This window comes from Triturus cristatus, chromosome 4_2 (genome assembly GCF_964204655.1).
Source record: "Triturus cristatus chromosome 4_2, aTriCri1.1, whole genome shotgun sequence".
Lineage (NCBI taxonomy): Eukaryota > Metazoa > Chordata > Amphibia > Caudata > Salamandridae > Triturus > Triturus cristatus.
The window spans coordinates 56,278,635-56,302,572 of NC_140586.1; the positions used below are offsets into that span (position 1 = coordinate 56,278,635).

The 23,938-nt window shown below is 47.9% G+C and overlaps 1 protein-coding gene across 2 annotated transcripts in view; it reads left to right on the forward strand.

The window, feature by feature from the left end:
• PODNL1 (podocan like 1) overlaps window positions 1-23,938 on the forward strand; it is a 173,291-nt gene that overhangs the window by 81,161 nt on the left and 68,192 nt on the right. For both annotated transcript variants that reach the window (XM_085600486.1, XM_085600487.1), the window contains exons 7-10: window positions 5,811-5,926; window positions 7,845-8,502; window positions 9,103-9,251; window positions 13,090-13,296. In XM_085600486.1, coding sequence (XP_085456612.1) covers window positions 5,811-5,926; window positions 7,845-8,502; window positions 9,103-9,251; window positions 13,090-13,249 — 1,083 coding nt within the window. In that variant the 3' untranslated portion in view covers window positions 13,250-13,296. The remainder of the gene's footprint in view (window positions 1-5,810; window positions 5,927-7,844; window positions 8,503-9,102; window positions 9,252-13,089; window positions 13,297-23,938) is intronic.

Below are 23,938 nucleotides of genomic sequence, written 5' to 3' on the forward strand. Positions count from 1 at the left end.
GGTTTTCCTCTATGTCGGCCTTAACAGTGCGTGCCTCCAACGCACTTGCACTATTGGGACGTTACAACCGTCAAATGTGGGCGGACATTGCACCATACTTGGCGGACTTGCCGGACGAATCAAAAGATGAGGCAAAAAAGATTCTGTTAGAGGGTGAAAGATCTGCCTCTGAACTTATAGACTGCGCAATGGATATTGCTTCAACAGGTTTTAGACAGCTGGCCGGCGCAGCCGTTCTCCGACGCCAGGGTTGGCTCAAGGCAACTTCTTTCAGGCCAGAGGTCCAAACCAAGGTGCTGGACATGCCATATGATGGCCAACTTCTCTTCGGTCCTCATATTGATGAGGCATTGCAGGGTATCAAAAAAGATACGGATACCGCCAGGGCTTTGGGTTCTTTACAGTTTCGGAACCCTTCCTTTCGTGCGTCAAGAGGGAGAGGTCAGACTTCCACCAGAGGAGAATTCCAACAACGTTCTTCTTTCTCCTCCTCCCAACAGTACCGTCCGCAATATCAGCAGCGACAGCAATCCTCTTACCACAAATCTTCCTTTCATGGCAAAGGAGGAAGACAAAAGGGAGCCGCGCGGCGGCAATGACTTTCAGCTGCAGCCGGTCTCAAGCTTCTCTCCACCCTCCAAGATTGGCGGAAAAATCTCCCACTTTCTCCAAAATTGGCAAAAGATAACTACGGACCGATGGGTCCTCCAATTAGTACAATTCGGCCATTCTCTGGAATTCATACAAATCCCTCCTCAAACTCCTCCTCGCCAAAAAACTCATAAAAACCTACGTCCTTTACTTCTAGAAGTGAAGATCATGCTCCAGAAGGGAGCTATAGAGAGAGTTCCCCCAAGCCAACGAGGAAAAGGGTTCTACTCCCGCTTCTTTCTCATCCAGAAAAAAGAGAAAAAATGGAGGCCTATCTTGGACCTGAGGAATCTGAACAAATTTCTGAAAAAACAGTTGTTTCGTATGATCACCATTCAGGAGGTTTTACATCTACTCAACGCGAACGACTATATGGTGTCGTTAGACCTTCAAGACGCCTATTTTCATATTCCAATACACCGCAACCACAAAAAATTCCTGCGATTCATGGTGGCGGGCAGGCATTATCAGTTTCGGGTTCTGCCATTTGGACTCAAATCGGCGCCACGCATTTTCACCAAATGTCTAGCCCCAGTGGCTGCGCACCTACGCCATTACCATCACCAAGTCTTCCCATATCTAGACGACTGGCTTATCAAGTCTCCATCTCTAGAAGGCGTGACAAGATCTTCCAACGCTTGTCTCACGCTTTTCGAGTCGCTGGGACTAACTCTCAACCATGGCAAGTCTGTCCTGCAGCCATCCCAGCGCATGCAATTTCTGGGAGCTACACTAGACACCATAGAGAAGAAAGCATTCCCGTCACAGGAACGCAAGGGCAAACTTCGATCTCTGGCGCTCCGGATAATGTCCAGAAAGACGCTGTCAGTGCGTCTCTTCAAATCCCTGCTCGGGATGATGTCTTCTTGCATCCTATTAATCCCGCATTGCCGTCTTCGGATGCGACCCCTACAGGAAGCACTGTCGGATCAGTGGATCCAGTGTACAGGGTCCTTCGACGACATCATCCAGGTAACCCCGGTGATCAAACAAGCTCTGCGATGGTGGGTTTACTCCCAGAACCTTTCGCAAGGCTTGCCTTTCTTGCTTCCTGCTGCTCCTCATATAATCGCCACGGACACCTCCTTAGAGGGCTGGGGGGCTTTCCTCCAAGAACTGCAGATAAGCGGAAAGTGGTCCCCTTCGGAGAGAATGCTTCATATCAACCTTTTAGAACTACGAGCAGTCTATCTAGCTCTGGTGGCTTTCCTCCCAAGAATCAAAAACTCAGTAGTGCTTGTCCGGACAGACAACACCACGACAATGCATTATCTGAACAAGCAAGGAGGAACTCGCTCGCTGACACTTTCGCGCGAGTCGCAAAGAATTTGGAACTGGCTGCTCCACCACAACATCTCCCTTCGAGCAGATTATGTTCCAGGCGCCCACAACGTGTTGGCAGATTATCTCAGCAGGAGGCAGGCAGTGTGCCACGAGTGGGAACTGGATCAACTAGTTCTCAACAACATTTTCGCTCAATGGGGCACCCCTCTGCTGGACCCCTTCGCCACCCAGCACAACGCCAGATGCCAACACTTTGCAAGCTGGCATCCCCAACCAGGGTCCCTGGGGAATGCCTTTTCGATAGCATGGTGCAACGTCTTTGCGTACGCCTTTCCGCCGTTTCCCCTGATCCCCAGGGTACTAAGGAAGATGAAAGCGGAACCCTGCACTCTGATATTAATAGCCCTAGCTTGGCCACGCCAACACTGGTTCACGGAACTTCACCTCCTTTCCCTGGAACCTCGAATCAGATTGAAGCCGTTTCCATCTCTTCTAACGCTCAACAATCAGCAGATTCAACATCCGGATCCGGCATCTCTCAGGTTATCAGCATGGCTCCTGAGTTCAGAGAGCTTCAGGGCTTAAACATTCCTCCAGACTGCAGACAAATTCTAGCTCGGGCTCGAGCAGATAGTACCAACAAGACATACTCGCTCAAATGGAAGAGATTCTGTATCTGGTGTAAAGCAAACAGGTTACACCCTCTTTCTTCCACCCCAGAGCAAGTCTTGCCGTACCTCTTACATCTGGCAAAATCTGGTCTTGCTCATGCCTCCATTAAGGTCCACCTAGCTGCAATTTCACGCTTCAGGAGATCCTCTTCAGGCCCATCATTATGGTCTCATAGACTCATTAAACAATTCCTTAAAGGACTGTTTTGAACATTCCCTCCAGTAAAGCCTGTTCCACCGGCTTGGCATCTCAACACGGTGCTAGCTCAACTGATGAAACACCCGTTTGAGCCAATCCACAGAGCTGACCTTAAGTATGTCTCCTGGAAGGTTGCGCTCTTGCTGGCCCTTACCTCGGCGAGGCGAGTGGGGGAGCTCCAAGCGTTCTCTATCCAAGACCCATTCCTGCAATTCAAACAAGATAGGGTCCTTCTCCGCACAAATCCAGCGTTCATTCCCAAAGTTCTATCTCAATTCCACCTCAATGAACCTGTTGTTCTATGCTCATTCTTCCCGAATCCACAAACAGTGGCGGAAAGAACTCTACATTCCCTGGACATTCAGCGCTGTTTAAAATTTTACATTGATAGAACGAAATCATTTCGTAAATCTAATCAGCTCTTCATAGCCTACAGCAGACCTCGAAAAGGCCTACCGCTCACAAAACAGAGCATTTCCCGCTGGATTTCTTCAGCTATTTCCTTCTGTCATCAACAGGCAGGATGTCCGCTGAGGACAACGGTTCGTGCCCACTCCACAAGGGCCATGTCTACTTCCATGGCACTGTTTGCTGGGGTGCCCATTGTAGACATTTGTAGAGCGGCCACATGGAAGACGCCGCATACATTCACCAAGCATTACTGCCTGGATACGGAGATCATGAAGGATGCGTCAGTGGGTCAAGCGGTACTACGTCATCTTTTTCAATAGAGGTGAGCCCTTTCTTTCATCCCACCATCCTGAGTTTATGCACATTTCGCACTATAATGTATACCTTGACTGACTCATTGTTTTTTTTTCTGTAGTGCTGTTGTTTCTCACAGATATATGTGGTTATCTAGTGACTATATATTTTCCATATCTTTCGAAATGTGCTTTTCACTGCTTACTACTCTGATTCAGGCATGTGAATCTATGAAAGATACCCTAATACTGGATAAGGAACGCATTACTTACCTGTAACTGCGGTTATCCAGTATTGGTATCTTTCATAGATTCACATGCAACCCACCCACCTCCCCTGGAAGGGCTCTCTTGGATCTCTCAGTGGTACAACTGCTTAGCACTGTGCTTACGAAAATCTGAGGGACTAGAGCTCCTACCAGGAAGGTTCTAGAGGATGGTGTTAGCTGATTGGCTCTGGCCAAAATCTGGTCCATTTTTACATAAGGACGTGGATAGCTTACTAAGCTAAAGCCTCTGGGGCCTATTGCTGTATATGTCTTCTAAGACATTGCTTTGTTATTTACCGGTGACTCCCATTCCGATGACGGGGAATGATTCACGCATGTGAATTTATGAAAGATACCAATGCTGGATAACCGCAGTTACAGGTAAGTAACGCGTTTCTTTTCCTTCATTGGCTGAGGCTTCCCCTCTGTGTATCTGAGCTTGGACAAAACTAGTAAAGATACTAAGCTCGCTTTGAGTAAACTGGTGCTATCAAAATCACAAGGTTTGTGCTAATAACCTCTTGCACTACTCTGCATAGCAGTGTCTAAAGTCCTGGAACATAAGGAGCATCTACCAGATTCTCTGCTCTTTGGGTACTGTATGGACCAGAGCTTCAGACATTTGCTGTTCATAGTAGCTCCATCTTTGTGATCAGGTGACCAAAAGATGAACTGCTGACAGTCCAGTTTCTCCCAAGTCCATCAGTCCTTGCAGAAATGTTTTGTGACCGTTCACAAAGAATAGAGTGTTTAATGCAGACCAAGGGCAGGCGCTAATCATTCGCAAAAAATAGGCTGTCCAGATGTGACAGCTTCACTATGCTTCTGCAGGCTGCAGCCTTCGAGGGGTGCAGCAAGTGGTCCCATGGACAACTGCATGCACTCCTGATAAAATCACAGTGTGCCACTTGTTCTCGCCTTGTGACCCTTGTTGCTTCAAGAGCCACAGGCCACAATGCAGGGAAACTGCAATTTAGAATGCTAGGATGGAGGTCACAAGCTAATTCCTGCCCCAGTAATACTAATAAGGCTGGTGGCTTCTCACATTTTGCTTACAAACTATCCCTTAACAATGGAAAGGCCTTGAGCATCCCTCACAATGCAGGGAGAAAAGCTGGTTGCAACACAATGCTTCAACCAGCTCTTGATTGTCTAATTGGTGTAAACAGCATTAAAAAGCCATGAACTCTTGATCCACCTCCATTTTGGTGTGGAAAATATTTGAACCATGCCAGTGATGGTCATGACCAGAGCAACTGAAATAATGTGATTTTGGAACTGCAATGGTTTCTGCATAATTTTTGATTTGCCATCTGCTGCATAATATTTAGACTTGAACTGTGTTGCCGCACAGTGGAAGACTCTTGGCAAATGTTGACCGGTCACAATTTTGTTGCTGATTGCTGTATTTGGGAGTTAAAATTCTGCCAATTAAGTGAAACCTTTACCCATACAGTGTTAATGTGTAAAAATGATAAAATAATGAAAATGGAAAAAAAAGTGCTGCATTACGCTGCTTAAATTGTCTTCTATTGCCATATAATTTAGTCAACCCCAACACATAATTGCATCCTTCCCTTCCGCATAATTCCAGTGACCCTGGTCATGAAGTAATTGTATTGCGTATTATGGTATTAACTGTGGATCCTTGCACATCCGTAATGAAGCCACCTTGCGTCATCTGGCACCAGTATAGAAATGGTATTAAAATAAACCTGCGGATCCAGTCCTATCACCTGGGATGTTCACATAAGGAAGCAGCAGTCATTAAAATTTGCCAAGCAATCCATAGTATATAGTTAATGGGCGTTCTGGTTATTTTTGTGTGACACATATTCATGGGTGGTGCTCAGATGATCACGCCAAGAGTGCTATGCTCAAGTATTTCCTTCCTCTGGAGCCAACACAGATTTTCATGCTTGTTAAGTACAGGTCATACATTTCATCACCTTTCTTGAATGTGGTGTTTTATAAAACAGTTTTCTCCTTGCACATGCAAGCTCAGCTTACTTGTACCATTTCTCACCTGTAGAATAACAGAATCTCTAGGATACCGAAGGGTGCTCTGAGCAGCCAGTCCGAGCTGCGAGAGATCTACCTGCAGAACAACAACCTCTCCAGTGATGGCTTGGATTCCGCAACCTTCAGGTGAGGACCTCTGAATTTGTGGCCTCAAAACCTTTAGCAGAAAATGGCAAACAGTAAAACCTTAAGGTGAGAATCAGTCAACAAAATCTCCAGGTGAGATGCCTTGACATCCTATCCTTCAGATGATAAAATGTGGACCCAAAATTCCCGTGATAACCTGCAATCCTTAATTGCAAACCATGTAGGTGAGAACATTTGAGTCAGTGCTGTATTTGTGAAAGAAAGAGTGCCGGTTCCTAACGCTCTCTTCTGAAGCCCATGGCCAGTGCTTTTAAATGTTGGTGTGCCGAATAGCAAGGCTGAAAGTCTTAAATCCACCTCATGCCTCTTTAATCCGCTACCAGACACCGCCTTCCCCTTTATCTCACTCTTGCAGTTCCCCCCTTTCTCCCTTTGTGACTTTCTCTTCCTCTGTCTTTCCCATTTGTGTGTTTTTGTCTCTCAGGAAGTGTCTCAGGAGGAAAAAAAAGTGCCGGTCCTCAAGAATGAGTGCTAGTGGCCCCCAGCGACAACCACCAGCTCAAATTAAGCACTGATTTGACTCAGTATACAGTAAGAATGTACCCCTGCTCAGCCACCAAGTGAGAATATGTGACACACCTTCCAAACATCTAAAAGTTTCTTAAAAACACTTTTCTAAGATATGGGCTTAAAGTTTTTAAGTAAGGTCATGGGATTTCCGAATCTTCAAGTGAACAGCTGCGCCCCTAAAATCTTAGGGTGAGAACAGCAGCCCTCAAAACCTTCAGCTGAAACTTAAGCTCCACACAATCTCGGGCCATTCTGCCTCCCTGACCCCTCATTGCCAGGGGAGAATCAATGAGCCCAAAACAGTTGGGTCAGGTGAACCTTTAGGAGAATCCCCCTTCCACCCCACATCCTCAGATGAGACCCTAGAAATCCTAGGTATCCAGGTGAGCCCTGGAAACCCTGTAAACATAGGTGAGCTTTATCAGGAACACCTACACCCTTTAGTGAAGCCATGGGAATATCTGTACCCTGACACGAGTGCCTGGCTCTCCTAGCCCTTCTGGAGATAAACTGGAACCCTCTGTACATTAAGGTGAGACTTTTACTCACAGCGATGCTCTCATTTTCTAGTAAAATATCAGGTACGCCCCACAATCTAGTCAAAAGAATGGAGACCTAGCGCTCAAGTGAAACCCTGGGGCTCCCACATCTAGTGAAACACTGATTTCCCAGGCTTTCAAAGAATCACTTGGACCCCAACAACTTTCAGGTAAGACCAAGAGAACACCACACCCACAGGTAAGATCCTTAGGCCCCATCAACATTGTGTGAAACACTCACACCTTCTGGTTAGACAGTGGAACCTTCACATACTTAGGGAAGGCTACGGAACATCTTCAGTCACAGGTAGGACCATGAGATATCAGCAGCCATAACAACAGGGGAGACCCCGGAAGCCCACACATATGTCACTGAGACGTGCAATTAAACGGCCTCAGATGAGACCCTGGAACCATGAGGGCTCTAGAAAGGCCATAAAATGCACTGCACTCTCTTGACACCCAAGGTGAGATACTAAGACCCCCACAACTTCTATTAAGTCCCTGGAAACTCTCCGCCCTTGCACATCCAATGCCATAGGTGTGGTCTCTAAATTGCCATTAATCGTAGGTTGAACCCTCACATCTTCTGATGACTAACAGGGTTCTCCTAAACCTTCAATTGTGGCCTGAGGATGCCCACTGCTTTGTGAGTAACTATTAGACCACTCTATGAAATACTCAGATGACTAGAAACGTATGCCCGCTGGTGAGTATGGACATTGTAGCACCATTTTAACCTGTAACACATCGTCTGCCATTCTCATCTCATTCTTTTTCCTGCTCCAGTATTCTTGGATATCACTTTTGCGATCCTGTTACAAACCCTCACCATCCTTTCCTTTTAGCAAGTTGAAAGGTCTGGAATATCTTGATTTATCCAGCAACCAGCTGACGAAGATCCCTTCTGGCTTGCCACCCAACATTGTGATCCTCCACCTGGGCAAGAACCTCATCACCTCCATCCCAGAGACTGTGGTGAGTGGCATCCGGAATCTGGAGTACCTACTGCTCCAGAACAACAGACTGACGGCTGGTGGGGTCCATGGGGATGCATTCCTCAACCTGCGTAACTTGCACACCCTTCACCTCTACAACAACCAGCTAGACCACGTGCCCCTTGGCCTGCCAAAGAGAGCGCGCTCCCTCATGATCCTGCACAACCACATTTCTGAGATCCGCCTCAACGACTTTGCTGCCACCTATCACATCCTGGATCTGAACCTGAGCTACAACTCACTCTACAGTGCGCGCATCCACAGGCTGGCCTTCCGGAAGCTACGCAAGCTGGAGAACCTAGACATGTCGGGCAACTTCTTGACGTTCATCCCCACCGGCCTGCCCCTTAGTCTGGAAGTACTGACTCTAAAGAGGAACCAGATAAACAGCTTGTCCCCAGAGGCCTTGGCCAACCTCACACAGCTGAGGGAGCTGCATCTGGCACACAACCGGCTTCAGGTGGGCGCCATCACCCCAGGCACCTGGCAGCAATTGCAAAGACTGAAGGTGGGTGGTCCTGCGGCGAAGGGTCAGGTGATGTTATCGGACGGTGAAAAGTAGACTAAGTGTTGGGTACTGGTAGGTAGACTTAGGGAACATGAGGAGAGGAGAACAAGGCGTGGAATGGGGGAGAGGAGGTAAAAAGACATCTGGGGTGCTTAGGGACAGTATAAAGTAACAGTGGGTGTAGAGCGATGATGAAGCAGGACATGGAAGGAAGGGTGATTGTAACATGAGAAATGGGAAGCATTAGAATAAAGTGTGATAAAGTTCATAAGCATGATGCAATGAGACGCCAGGTCAGAGTCGTGGTGAAAGAACAAACATGGGGTGCAGGTGGATGGCAAAATGAGACATGAGGTGCAGGAAAATCGGGAAAAAAAGGCATGAATAGAGACAGTGAAGTGAAGACACCAACTGAGACACGGCAAGTGACGGTGAAATGAGATTTACGTGTAAGATAATACAGGCTCATATACATTAAAATGTCATGATTGCAAGGCGAGGCTGGGGTGGAGATTAGGATATACACTTTTCAGTTTTGCTAGTGTCCAAAGGAGGGTACTTTAACAATCTGATGGCATCTTTCCCCTTCTCCTCATGCAGACACTGGACCTGGGCAACAATGAGCTCTCCTACGTTCCCCCAGACTTGCCAGAATCCTTGGAGTGCCTGCACCTTCAAAACAACCGCATCGCTTCAGTCAGTTCCGAGGCCTTTCACAGCACGCCCAACCTCAGAGTCATCTTCCTCAGGTAACAGCGTTCCCAGCGCACCCAACCTCAGAGCCCTCGTCTTCAGGTAACATGGTTCACAGCACGCCCAACGTCAGAGTCCTATTCCTCAGGTAACAGCATTCCCAGCATGCCCAACCGCAGAGCCCTCGTCTTCAGGCAACACTGTTCACAGCACGCCCAACCTGAGAGTCCTGTACCTCAGGTAACACGGTTCACAGCACGCCCAACCTTAGCATCCTCTTCCTCAGGTAACAAGGTTCACAGCATGCCCAACCTCAGAGTCCTCTACCTCAGGAAACAGCGTTCATAGAATGCCCAACCTCAGAGTCCTCTTCCTTAGGTAACACGGTTCACAGCACCCCCAACCTCATAGTCCTCTTCCTTAGGTAACAGCGTTCACAGCACGCCCAACCTCAGAGTCCACTTCCTTAGGTAACACCGTTCACAGCACGCCCAATATGAGAGTCCTCCTCCTCAGGTAACGGCGTTCACAGCACGTCCAACCTCAGAGTCCTCTTCCTTAGGTAACATGGTTCACAGCACGCCCAACCTAAGTCATCTTTCTCAGGTAACTCGGTTCACAGCATGCCCAACCTCAGACTCCACTTCCTTAGGTAACATGGTTCACAGCATGCCCAACCTAATTCATCTTTCTCAGGTAACTCGGTTCACAGCACGCCCAACCTCAGAGTCCTCTTCCTTAGGTAACATGGTTCACAGCACGCCCAACCTAATTCATCTTTCTCAGGTAACTCGGTTCACAGCACGCCCAACCTCAGAGTCCTCTTCCTTAGGTAACATGGTTCACAGCATGCCCAACCTAATTCATCTTTCTCAGGTAACTCGGTTCACAGCACGCCCAACCTCAGAGTCCTCTTCGTCAGGTAACTGTGTTCACAGCATAACTAATTGTCTCGCCTCTCCTGGGGCGCAATGGGCTCAGGACAGGGGGTGGCATCTCCCCTGTCTGGGGAAGCCTTGGGTCGCATATCAAAGGCGACATAGGCCTTTGAAGCCTCCTGCCTTGATATGCTGATTTACCAGCCTTCCTTGGGGAGGAGGGGATAACATCTCACACCAGAGCCAGCTTGGTTTCTGACCTCTGAGAGCACTGCTCTCACCTCTTAGAGGGTCTGAAATTTGTCTGTGGTGGCAGGCTGGACTGGACCAGCTGGCCAGCACACTGAAGGCTAGTAGAGTTCATGGGTACCTCTAAGGTACTATCCTCTGGGTGTATGTATTAATAAATCCATCATTGGATGAGTGTGGTTTATTAATACAAGGTGTTTGATACCAAACACCATTCTGTAGCTGGGAAACTTGTTTTGACCAGTGCCCAGTACGTACCTTAAGATGGCTTCCCTGTTCACTTGTACTGTCAGTAATTGAACTGCCCAGCACAGGGGCATATCTGCTCAAGCAGATATGTCCTCACGTGTAACATAATGCACCCTGTAAGGGTTGCCAGAAGTTCCGCAGGGGCGTCAGGAACCTGAAGAGAATACCTCAGCCTTCCCCAGCGGTCTTCCGACTCTATCAGACTCTAGAGACTCGGAAGACTCGCCAGGGGAAAACAGGGAAACAAAACAAGGGAAGGAGGGTTCGCACTTCAATGGTGTAACTAGCGTCTGGTTCTGCAGGTAAGAAGATCTACGCCTGGCAAACACCCTGTAAAACAAAGACTGTGTAAACACTGCCACATACGAACAACCCTTTTGTAAACCTCACCCCTTGACCTCACCTACCCCTGTGTCAGGAAGTTTATTCTTGTAATGAGAAGGCGACAAGGGTTCACTGTAAGATCCTAAGTAAAGGAGAGCACAAAGTTAGGAGAGAGTAAGAATCAACCCCACAGTCTACTCTATACCTGCTGTCTGCTTACCCCCTGTAATGTTGCTGAGGAACTACCAGCTCACTGGACTCTATTTTGCCTGGTGACCACTGTGGAAGGTGGGTGTTCTACTGAAACGGATGACACAACCTGTCAAAATACAGTCAAAATACCCACTGAGTTCTCCTTTTTAGGCATAGCATACAGTTATTTGATGAAGAAGGTAGCGCAGTGCGCCGTTACCGTGTTTCTGTCGTGAAGATAGTCAGCACAGTGTTTCACGCAATAACCCCAGGGAGCGACAGGATACTACTGCAGGGGGAGAGGAACTGGAAAACACCCCACTAGAGTGGGCACTCGAAGGAACACCATCAGGTACTATTATCCTGAACCACGCCTGGCTGGTAGAAGGGGCAGTGACAGCCAATGGAGTGCGTGTCATAAGGAGGGAACAATGAGGGTAAAATAAGAAGGGGAAGAACTAGGGCAATAGAAGCCGGTATGTGCGGAGCAAGACACTCTCCAGAAAACGAGGAATGCTCTGGGAACCCCCCGGCGGGAAGGGACAACAAGCGCTTGTATTCTCAGCACAACTATAGCGCCAGGAAGTAATGAAGAGGATAACAATCCTTAAAATGCTTTTACTAGCCAGGATTACCAGGGTCCCTCTCACTTGTGGTCGAAGGGAAGAGGGGCAAAGTCCGCCCCGCTAGCGGTGGTGAGGCAGCGGGCAGGAACGAAACGCCACGAAGATTGAAAAACGCGGCGATATACAGCAAGCCGGCTTCGTTCACTAGAGCGAAGCCGGAACCAGGAAATGCATTGACGGAAGTCAGGCAGCTGAGCGTCAGGACGGAAGTGAATCTCGAGGCAAGAACGCTAAGCGCGTTTCCTTGCCTCGAGGTTCCTTAAATACTACAGCGTCGGGATTCGCGGACCGCGGGGCATGACACACCCTGCCTTAGGGCTGTCAGGCCTGCTATAGGGGTGACTTATAAATGTTATATGCAGTGTTAGGGGACATGGCACCCAGGAGCGTCTCATGTCGTGTTTTAACGTTTTAGAGGGCCTTGTCACGCAGCCTGTATGAGTTTGGTGCTGGGTCCCTTAGAGTGGCACACGATATGCTACAGCTCTTAGGGATCCTCTTTAGCACCTCTGTAGGTCCCTAGTAAGTGATACCTCTGGTACCTAGAGCATAGGTATAAAAGGCCTGGTCACTTGGGGATCAAGTGACCAGGTGGCATGTTTTGGGTAAAGAACACTGGCACAGGGGACCTGGTTAGCAGGAACCCAGTGCACTTCAGTCAAATTTGCATCAAATACCAGGCAGAAAATTGGGGGACTGCTGCAACAAAAACCCAGTTTCCTACACCTACTAATATCCTCTGGTCGAAATTACTACCAAAATGAACACCCATTCAAAATGTTGCAGGTCTAATTTGTATTGAACTTCATCATTGGAAGAACTGCTAGAACGTCTATCTATAATTTATGCCACAAAGCAGGCAAATACCCACGTTGAGGCCTGTACGCTGGTGTCACCCCCTGTTACATAATTTAAGCGACTTTGGTCTGCAAAACACATATTACGTAGGCCCTTTTTTCATCCCAGTACACGTTTACAAACCACGAGACACAATCTATTATTTACTTAGAGGAATAGGATACATTGTCTTCCCTGACACTTGCACTCAGGCACGTCCTCAGTTATCACACACAGGACATGATATCAAGATACATTTCAAGCTAGGATTTGGAACTACCCCACATTCTCCACTATATCTGCCAGGCTCCATAATTTCTCCTCGTTAGGAAGGAACTGAAGGCCTTCCTCTCCAAGCAAAACATTATATTGTGAGTAACACTCTAGATGGTGGATGCCAGCTAATTAACACGTCCTGGACTTCTGCAACCCTAGAGCCCACATAATCCACCTTTTGTTCACCACTGTTGCTTTGTAGCTAGGTTTGTGACTTTAAACCCCACAGCATGCATATATACTCCTTGCATTGTTATCTCTAGGTTTAATCGCCTTACCGTGGCCAGCACACCACAAGCCTCGTTCTTGGACCTCAAGTACCTGGAGGTGGTGGACACAACGGGCAACCCTGAACAAATCACCATTAACATCCCAAGAGCCAGCCAGCGCTTCAGACTACAGAACAGCACATTGGAAACCTAGGGGGCAATACCAGCTAGACCAACTCTGACCCTATCCTTCGCTGGCTGGTGAGTATTCTGTACAGGATGGTACCCTGAACTCTGCACAAAGGCAGTACTCACTTCTTCTACAGAACCAGGAAACGCAATCGCACTGCGCAGACTCAGAGCTCGACACTGCATAGACTCAGAGCTAACAGGAGGGAGAGGTTTCACCATCACAAAGACTTAAATACTGCGACACAAAACCAGCAGGAGGGAAATCACTCACCCTTCTCACATACTCAAAGTCAGTGACATAGAGTCAAAAGGCGGAAGGGGGCATGCTCATCCATCACAGCCTCAGATGTCAGGGGGTGGACTGCCCGTCTTGCAGACCTATAGCAAGGTACAAGAGGGAGAGGGCTCACATTTTACTTCACACAGCCTCACTGCTCTGAAAAGAGCCAGTAGGAGGGAGAGGGTTCACATTTCACTTCAAACAGACTCACTGCCCTGAAAAAAGCCAGCAGGAGGGAAAGGGCTCACACTTTACCAACTCACTGTTCTGAAAAGAGAGCCAGCAGGAGGAAGAGGGCTAGCACTTCACAGACTCACTGCTCTGAAAACTAGCACTTCACACAGACTCACTGCTCTGAAAAGAGAGCTAGCAGGAAGGAGAGGGTTAGCAGTTTACACAGGATAACTGCTCTGAAAAGAGAGCCAGCAGGAGGGAGAGGGCTGGCACTTCACGCAGACTCACTGCTCTGAAAAGAGCCAGCAGGAGACAGAAGGCCGGCACTTCACTTAGACTCACTGCTCTAAAAAGAGCCAGCAAGAGGGATGGGGCTAGCTAGCACTTCATGCAGACCCACTGCTCTGAAAAGAGCGAGCAGGAGGAAGAGGGCTTGCACTTCACTTTACACAGACTCACTGCTCTGAAAAGAGAGCCAGCAGAAGGGAGAGGACTCATACTTCACTTCACACAGACTCACTGCTCTGAAAAGAGCCAGCAGGAGGGAGTGGGTCACATTTCACTTCACACAGACTTACTGCTCTGAAAAAAGCTAGCGGGAGGGAGAGGGCTCACACTTCATTTCGCACAGACTCACTGCTCTGAAAGGAGAGCCAGCAGGAGGGAGAGGACTCACACTTCAGTTCACACAGACTCTGCTCTAAAAAGAGACCGCATGAAAGAGAGGGCTGGCACTTCACACAGACTCACTGCTCTGAAAAAAGCCAGCTGTAGGGAGAGGGCTCACAATACACAGACTCACTGATCTGAAAAGAGAGCCAGCAGGAAAGAAAGAGCTAGTACTTCACACAGACTAACAGTTCTGGAAAGAGAACCAGCAGGAGGGAGAGGACAAGCCATTCACAGTCTTTCTGCTCTGAAATGAGCCAGCAGGAGGGAGAGGGCTGGAACTTCACACAGACTCCCTGCTCTGAAAACTAGCACTGCACACAGACTCACTGCTCTGAAAATTTGTAAAGACTTTTTGAGTCTCAACGCTTATCGACTCACTGTATTAATACATTCACTGCCGTTTTCGCCGCGCGGATTTATTGACGCCGGTTGTTGACATAGACGAGCAGCGGCATTGCCTGCCTCTGCATTGGAAAACCACGCTCTACCCTTCATCCCTGGATGAGGACGCGCTTTCTCCTGCTTAAATCGGGTGAGAAGGTTCCACAAGAGCCTTTTGCAGCAGCTCCCATGAATCATTAAGATCGTTGCTGCCAGAATTCGACGGGATGTACCCCCCCTACCCAGAAGAACCCACGGATATGTGACTGTGACACTTCACCGGTACTCAGGTTGCTCCTTTTGTCCTGAAGAAGACCCGCAGGCTGAGGTCCCCACCCACCCCTGTGCCCCAAGTCGGGTCGAAACGTCGACGCCCACCTATACCCCACCTGTACCACGAGTTCTTTTTCAAAAACGTGCCATACAAGAATTCAATTGTGTACTGTACAATGAAATGAATGATATATAATTGAAATTGAAAGTATATGTGGCCAGGTCGCAATTAGACTGAGATTGTATGATCAGTCGAGAAAAAACTGTCCATTGTTCCTCTATCATTACTCTTGGAATTTCCATTCACCCTTTCATCACCAGAGCACCCTCTATCTTTTTTGCACGTTCCTAGAATGTAACCTGCTCCTTGTACCCTTAACTGTCCAGTAAACAGGTTATTATTATCTCGAAATAGGATGGAATTAAAAACCTCTTTTTGAAAAATACTTTTCTTGGTTGTTGCATCTGTAGCAAAGTGAATATATTAATACAGTGAGTCGATAAGCGTTGAGACTCAAAAAGGTTTTACAAATAACGATTGTAGGATTATGTATCAATCATCTGTGATTTAGGTTTAATGACAGAACCAGCATAAAAGTGTGACAATTCATACTATTCCAGGCAACTGAAAGCTATAAGCATAGCTTGAGCAGATGGTTATTGGTCATTTTAATGTATAGCGCCACCATGTGGCAGACTGTCATAAGTGCTGGTGCTGAGCACCGGAAACCACTGGCCCAAATAAAGCCCTGCTTCAAAGGACATGAATTATGACGCAACAATGCTTAACGAGCACAGCTAAACATACAGGTATTGCCTTATCTTTGTTATTTAGAGTACTGTCTTTCTGTATTCTTGAAATCCCATATACAAATTATGCACTAATGAGGATGTCAAGTTCTTTTTAGTGTGGACTCTATATTTTATGAAACAGTGTTCTGATCCACGCAACATCTTACCTCATTGCGTCTCCCTGGGCTTTTGAGCTGCTTATGTTGTCACAAGCCGCTAAGCATTCAGAAGCATTTTCTTCCATCCTATAGTTTTCACCCAACAGGATCTGCAGCTCTTGTTCATGCCACTGTTTTTTTCTAAAGTGCAGTTTTACTTGCAGCACCTCTAGTGTGTCACTGCTTTGTGTTTTGAACAGTGGACGAGAAAGTGCTATTTATACAATCTTCTACAAGCGTGGTAAGAAGCCTTGCTGATAAAGTGGCCTGATAATTATTGTTCCTTATAAATGTGTGGAAAGGTTTCTCGTGCTATTATCACCATGTGGCTGTGAATGGTTGAACGATCACACAGTGTCTCAATGATTTCTGAAAATGGATCACAGTTAAGTAAAGAGTTGACACCTTTCAAGTGAAAATATTTAGTTTAGCCCCCGTTTAGGTGCCATTGACTGGGCAAAAAGCTGCTATAAGCTGTTATATACTCTGGAACTCCCTCCCACTGCTGCTGAGGCAATCTCCGGCAGGCCCCAGTTTCGCAGAAATCTCAAGACCTGGCTTTTTTAGGTGCCTCCTTCCTTCTGCCTCTTCAGCATGCTTCTGACTGCTCATCGCTGGGACACTCCTTACAGTAGTAGCTATGCGCTTTATAAAATGCGTATTCAGGGGCATGGCCTGCCACGTAGGGGCCAATCTCGTTATAGAGGAAGCAGTTTTGCCCACCAACGCGGTACCGGGGCCCAGCTCACATTCGAGCACACCATCAAGCACACCATCAAATACCCCTTGGTGGGTGCTTGCAACGATGGGGTGCACTGATTCTTGCCAGCACTCGTTGTCCATCGACTCTTCCAAGATCCCCAGACGAGTTGACGACAAGCCTAGTGGTGGCACTGACTCATGCTCGGAGGGTGCAGACACTGCGACAACTGAGGGAACTGCAGCCATTCTTGCTGAGCTGAAAGCGGGTTTCGGGGCTGTAGATACTCGTCTAGACAATATAGCTGCTAAACTGGAGGGCATTTATGAGTGTCTCGGCCAACAAGAAGTGCGCATAACCACAGCCAAACAACGAATCTCGGATATGGAGAACGCAGGTTCTTCCAGAGTCAAACGGATTGACAAACTGGAGAAACAACTTAAACAAACTGCAGCAAAAGTGGAAGAATTAGAGGCGAGATCCTGCAGGAATAACATACGCAGATCAGGAATCCCGGAATCCACATGTGCATCTATGTGGAACAACTGCTCACTGGCCTTTTTGGCAGGGATGCCTTTTCAACCACATTTGCAATCGAAAGGGCTCACAGAACCCTTAGGCTCAATCAATCAATCAATCAATCAGGGGTTTATATAGCGCACTACTCACCCGTGAGGGTCTCAAGGTGCTGAGACTGGTTCCTGGTGCACCTCCTCGATTAATTATTGCTAAGCTAATTAATCTGGGTTTCTCTGCTTTGGGAAATCCTCACAAAGACTGAGACGAGGAACATGGACGAGGATGTAATGCCCCAATACTTAATAGCAGTTTTTATTACTCAGAGTCCTAGTCTTCCACATCACAGTCTTAGATCCCTGACTGCTTGGTTTTGACCAAAGGGCCACCAAGGTGCTTGGTATTTCAGCAAGTATGGTAGGACGAGTCTTCTCTTTATGACTCCCAAGAAGGAAATGGTGCCTAAGTTAGGCATTGGGTATAAGAATTTGTTTTAAAGTTCATTTATGGCTAAGGTAGGTTAAATATGTTTATGTAACAAGGCAAATCTCAACTCACGACGTCAGGACTGTGACGAGGTAGACTAGGAATCTCAGTAATGAAGAGTAAAGTCAGTAATCGAGGCATTGTTTCTGTTGGGATACTGTCCCATTTAACAAGGTCTTGCTTCAGAAGAAGTTTCTACAGAAACCTCCTTGCCATAAGGATAATTGGTCTTGGGATAATGTCAAAGAACATGCAGCCGATTTTAATGAGGAGTTCATATTGAACAGTTTGGAATTTGTTGTAAAATACCTGGGGTGATTTTCCATGAATGACTTCCATAGTTTGTGAGAAGTTTTCAGAGGCACTGAAAATAATTCAGAGGTAGGAGCAGTTCATTATATGTTCCAAGAACTCACACTTTTTTTAAAAATTGTTTTTATTGGCATTTCGTATAAGACAATAAACAGTAACACAAAAATGCAGTACATTACTTGGCTACCGGGGCAGCCAGCCCTCCAAGGATTCTAAAATACACAATATAGCAGTGTTATACATACACATCACATTAGATAGAATACAGTCCAGTGGTTCACTCCTTCATTTCGTGACACGAAGGTCATAACATAATGCATTACAGCACAACAACGTTTAGCCCCAACCCTTTGCTCAATGCGGACCGAGGTCCAGTCTCCAGTATTTGTTGTATCAGGGGTCATCCGCAGCTGTGGAATCTAGCCAACTCGTGAATGGGCCCCAGATGTCCTTAGGGCGGGATTGCGTTGGTAAGAGTTCCCAATAACAAGACAATTGATCCCTGCAGTATGTAACATTTTTGACCAATTCCTAATTGACTGAGGTGGTATGTTCTGAACTACTCCCAGCAGCACCGTCAGTGGCGTGCAAGGCAGCTCTTGCCCGGTTATATTCTTGATGTGATACAGTATTTTCAGCCAAAAGTTGGCCAGAGGCCTGCACCTCCAAGCTAGGTGAAGGAAGGTCGCTTGGGAAGCCCCACACCGCCAACAGCTATTATCAGCACCCAACCCCATCTGAAGGAGCTGTGTGGGAGTGCGGTAAAGGAAGGTGAATGTATTTGAAGTGAATGAGCCTAAGGCGATAGTTAGGAGACAACTGCTCCAACTGTCTGCAACTAAAGTCCCACTGCTCGTCAGTGGTGTTCACCCCTAGGTCCGCCTCCCATGCACTACGTGATGTTGGCACTACTATGGGAAAGTCTCTCTGTGTTATGGAGTAGATGCGAGAGACTAGTTTCCGACCCGATTCCACGGTTATTATGTTTTCGAGTGCCGGCAACGTCTGAGGTGGGTTTGGAAAAGCACTGAATCTACTCCGGCATGAGGCACGTAGCTGATAGTATAACGGCATATCCATCGCTGAATGAGATGCAGGGCCACACATTTGCTGCAGCGTTAAAAAACTGTCCACTGGGCATAGGTCCTGGCTAGTCTGGATGTGGTGTGATTGCGCGTGCGCCTGTGCCTTGCGATCCATGAGGGGAGGGAACAGTGGATTATTTGCCAACGGCATGGAGGGAGCATAGAGTATGTCAGTGTTTGCCCATTTGCACAAACCTCCCCAGACCCATCGTAGGGTTTCCATGGTGTCCACTTCATTGCGCGGGCATTTGAATGGTTGGTAGAGTGCTGTGCTTAGGGGGAGAGGTGCTACCGTGTCTATTTCAATTGCCACATAAGGTTGGAATGGTGTGGGGTGTACCCAAAAATGCAAGTATTGTGCCTGGACACCTTAAGCATAAAGAGCGAAGTCCGGAGCTCCCAGACCCCCGTGAGGCAGCGTTAGTATCTCCCAGGATACCCTAGGTTGTCCCCCGGCCCAAACCAGCTCGATCATGAGTGATCTGAGGCGATTGAGAAATTGCGCCGTAATTGGAATAGGAATGTTGACGAATAAATACAATAATTTAGGCAGGATGATCATCTTCATTACGGCAATGCGGCCCGTCAATGAGCGGGGGAGTGCCTTCCATCTCTTCACTCTGTCCTCTATCCAGTCTACCACCCTGCGCGTGGTTGGCCTTCCAGATTTCCCGCATGTTACTACATATCCAGATGCCCAGATAGCTCGTCGGGCCATCTGCCCATGCTATGGGGTATTCAGTGTCTAAGGCTTGAGTCCCGATGTCAGCAGGATAATGACGGATTTACTCCAGTCAATCAACACCCCGGACATTCCACCATAACGCATCAGCTCCCTTGTCATGGGTGCGAAGTTGTCCCTTGGGTTAGTCATATATAAAGTGATGTCGTCTGCGTACATTGACACGGTGAGCCCCTTTGTGGTACATCCGATTCCCCGATTTGTGTGGTGCTGCCTGATTCTGGCTGCCAACGGCTCAGTTGCGATGGCAAACAATAAAGGTGACAAAGGGCAGCCCTGTCTCATTCCTCTGGTGATGGTTATGGGGTCAGATATCAAGCCATTAACTTTGAGGCGCGCTGTGGACAGGGTATAGAGAAGCTTGATCTGCTGTATGAATTTGGGACTCAAACCTAGCCTGTAAAGAAGTGGGAACAAGAACCCTTATTCCAAAGAATCAAACACCTTAGTGGTACCCAGGAGTGCCGCGTTTGCCGGGACATGAGGGGCGAGATAGTGTATCAACACAAATAGTGTCCTAAGATTATGTGAGGTGGACCGTCCCGGCACAAAACCGGATTGGTCTGCTCTGACGATCAACGGGAGCAATGGCTGGAGTCTATTGGCCAGTAGTTTGGCAAAAATGTTGGCGTCTAGGTTAATCAACGATAATATGCGATATGAGTAACATTTCGAGGGGTCCTTGTCAGGCTTTAGCAGCGTGATAATGATGGCCTCCCGCATGGACCCAGGCAGAAACCCCAGTGGTGAGGCTTCTTGATAAACTGCTACGAGATGAGGGGCGAGGATCTCTGAGAGTTCCGTATAGAATTTTGTCGTCAGACTGTCTGCACCTGAAGCTTTGTCCGCCGGCAGGCTGTTTATGACCCGGCGCACGTCCTCAACTGTAAATGGGACGTCCAGGTATTCACAATGTGCCCTACTGAGCCACAGGAGTTCTATCGAATCGAAATAGTCCTGCAGCACAGAGTCAGGTGGGCTGGACTGGGAGGTATATAGTTGCTTGTAAAAAGTTCTCATGGTGTCTAGAATGGCCGGTGGTGTAAACGCCATGTCATCGGCAGGGGTGGCAAGTGTTGGGATGTACTGTGAACCTCTGGGTGGCTTCAAGAGATTTGCTAAAGTCTTTCCGGGATGGTCTCCCTTGCCGTATCTACGCGCAGTGGCGTGTTTGTGTAAGAAATTTGTTTCCCTAATGGCCTCTTCTTGGAACTCTGTTAACTTACTACGAATGTGCCCTAATGTTGCAGACGAGGGTGAGTGAAAATATTGTGATTCCAATGTTTGTATTTCTTTTTCTAATTGTCCCAAACTACCCCGGATGTCACGTAGCACCCCAAATTGAAGAGCTATGCAGAACCCACGGATCACCACCTTGAACGCTTCCCACAGCGGAATCGACCGACCCTGTATTATGTTCGAAGTACTCTGTTATTTGCGTCCGGATCTCCTCTCCAAATACCGCATCCAATAGTGCATTAGGGGGAAGGCGCCATGCAAATGGTTGTATGTAGGGCTTCGGTACTGAGAGAGTTAGCATGACTGGGGCATGATCCGACAACTTATGGGGAATGGGCGGCCGCTCTAGCCCAAGAGTGTAAGTCTTTGGATGTTAGCCAGAAGTCAAGTCTGGACCAAGCGTGGTGCTGTTGAGTGATACATGTACCCTCAAGGGCGGAGGGATGAAACACCCGCCAGGAGTCAATTAGTTGGTGATCAGTCATTAAGCCTTTTAGAGTAGCTGCAGCTTGCAGATGGTGTGTACGTGAGGCACCCGCTCTATTATCTGTGAGCGATAGAACAACATTAAGGTCACCTCCCCACAGTATTGCGACGTCCCCCAAAGACTGCATCTTGTGCCATACGTGTTGAAAGAAGACAGGGTCATCAACGTTAGGGCCATATGTGTTAGTAATATTAACCTGGTGATTAAAAAGTGATCCCAGTAATATTATATAGCGGCCTTCGGGATTGCTAAACACTTGCTGCATTTGCCAGGGAACAGCCCACCTAATCAATATGGCCACCCCTTGGGAATAGCTGGAGTAGTTGGATGTGTATACCTCGCTCCACCTATTGGAGGTAAGTCTAGACTGGGCGTCGTCCTTCAGGTGTGTCTCCTGCAGGAGACAAATATCCGCTGCGTGTCTAGTAAGATATGACTGCACAAGTCTTGCTGTTCTATGGTCATTCAGACCTCGTACGTTCCAGGTAATTCAGTCTAACTTTGACATCTATGCACGTTTTATGTCTGCATATAGGTCTGAATGAGTGAGTCTGACCCAGTGCACATCGGTACCTGAAGTGGGACCAGTCACAGCTATAGGATGCACGACATATTGTTTGGTACCAATGCGTGGATGGTGTGTGTTGCTCCCTGTATTTAGGGCTAGTGAAGTCATGTCCAATACGTACTGCGGTGGACAACAAATAATAGCAGCATTCCCTTCCCTCCCCCCACCCACACCAACCCCCCAAACAGGTTGTGGTGCCCCAATTAACAACCCCACCAAAAACATGCGCCCTTGAATCTGAGGGCTAGAGGGAATTATCCAAGGGGGAGCGTGGGGTTGAAGGCATACTGCCCTGTCGCTAAGCAGCAGGGTGGCCGAGCATACTTTGTACTACCGGTATTCTTGTTTTGGAGTAAAGTTTTTTTAAAGGGGAGCGAGACCACAAACGTGTTTTCCTCAACTCTGAGCTAGTGGCAGCACAGGAAAAGTAACGGAGGCGCTCCAGTTACCATGCACCAGTGCATTGCGCGTTAGCTCCTTCCCCCCAGCCCGCAACCCACGAAAACGAGGTGGCCACTGCCTAGGGTATGATCAAAAAGTAATGGTTATTTAGTCATTGTCACTTAGCTGGCTACTCGGTGAAGTATCATTCGCTCCGTCCCTGCTGTGTTGCTTCCTCGCTGATTGTTTGGCAAAATTTAGAGCGGCACTTGCGTCAGTGAAGATCATAGACTTGCCCCCAGCCTGCACACGGAGCCTGGCGGGGTAGAGCATTGCGTATTTGGTGCCTGCTTTTTGGAACAGTTTTTTAGTCGGGATGACTTCTCTCCGGGCAGCTTGGACTGCTTGAGTAAAGTCTGGAAATAGTGCAATGGCATTTCGTTGGTATGGTACTGTTCATTGCTCACGGGCCATCCGCAACACAGTGTCTCTAGCCCTATAATTTAATAATCGAGCTATTATCGGACGGGGTTGAGCACGGGGGGGAGGCCTGGGTCCCAGAGTGCGGTGAGCACGTTCCACCAGGAACATTGCGGACAGATCACATCCGAATAGGTCTTTTAGAAGCCCTTTATATATTTTTCCATGTTTGTTATGTTCGTGGACTCCTGAATTCAAGATATGCGGACATTATTTCTCTGCGATCTCGCTTCGAGATCTTCGTTCCGTGCCCTTATCACATTCCTGTGCCTCTGTATCACATTCCTGTGCCTCTGTTTGACGATCGTCGGAGTCCGACACTATGGTTTCAAGTGCGTCAATTCTGTTTTCATGTTTCTCGACCTTCTGCGAGACCTGATCCATACGCACCGCGAGCGAGTCCAATTTGGAGTCAATTGCCCGCAGACTGACTTTCACCTCACGCAGCATGGCCTTGATGTCATCCTCCAGGTTAGAGTCCATCTGAGTTGCTGGCACTATTGTTGGTGGCGCCGATTCAGTGTACTGTCGACTGGTGGCGCGTTTTTCATAACATATCTTGGTTTGCTTGTTATCTGTTTTCCCTTAATCGCCTGTCTACTGTAGTGCACTGCTCTGGAACTCATGCTGCTGGACTCAGGCACAGCCAACCCGCCGGAGCGATGTCTGGATTATGTGGGAAGATCACTTCGGGATGCAGTGCAGCAATAAAATTCTGTACAGAACTAACTTGACTCAATACCTTTGCACTGCAAACAATTGTTCCCCCAGGTCCCGACCTTGCAGCTCTGTGTCAACAGTCACCAGGCTATCAGGTCACAGCTAACTGTGTCACGCTATTTGTAAGTGCAAGCGGCAGGCTCGGTATCTCTTGGAGCAGGGGGTTGCCACACTGCCCCCCTGCTGCCCACCTGCGCAAGATTGTGGCTTGCAGCTGGACCTCTCTCCCTCCAGGGGTCCTTTTGCTCACAAAATGGCAGCGGTC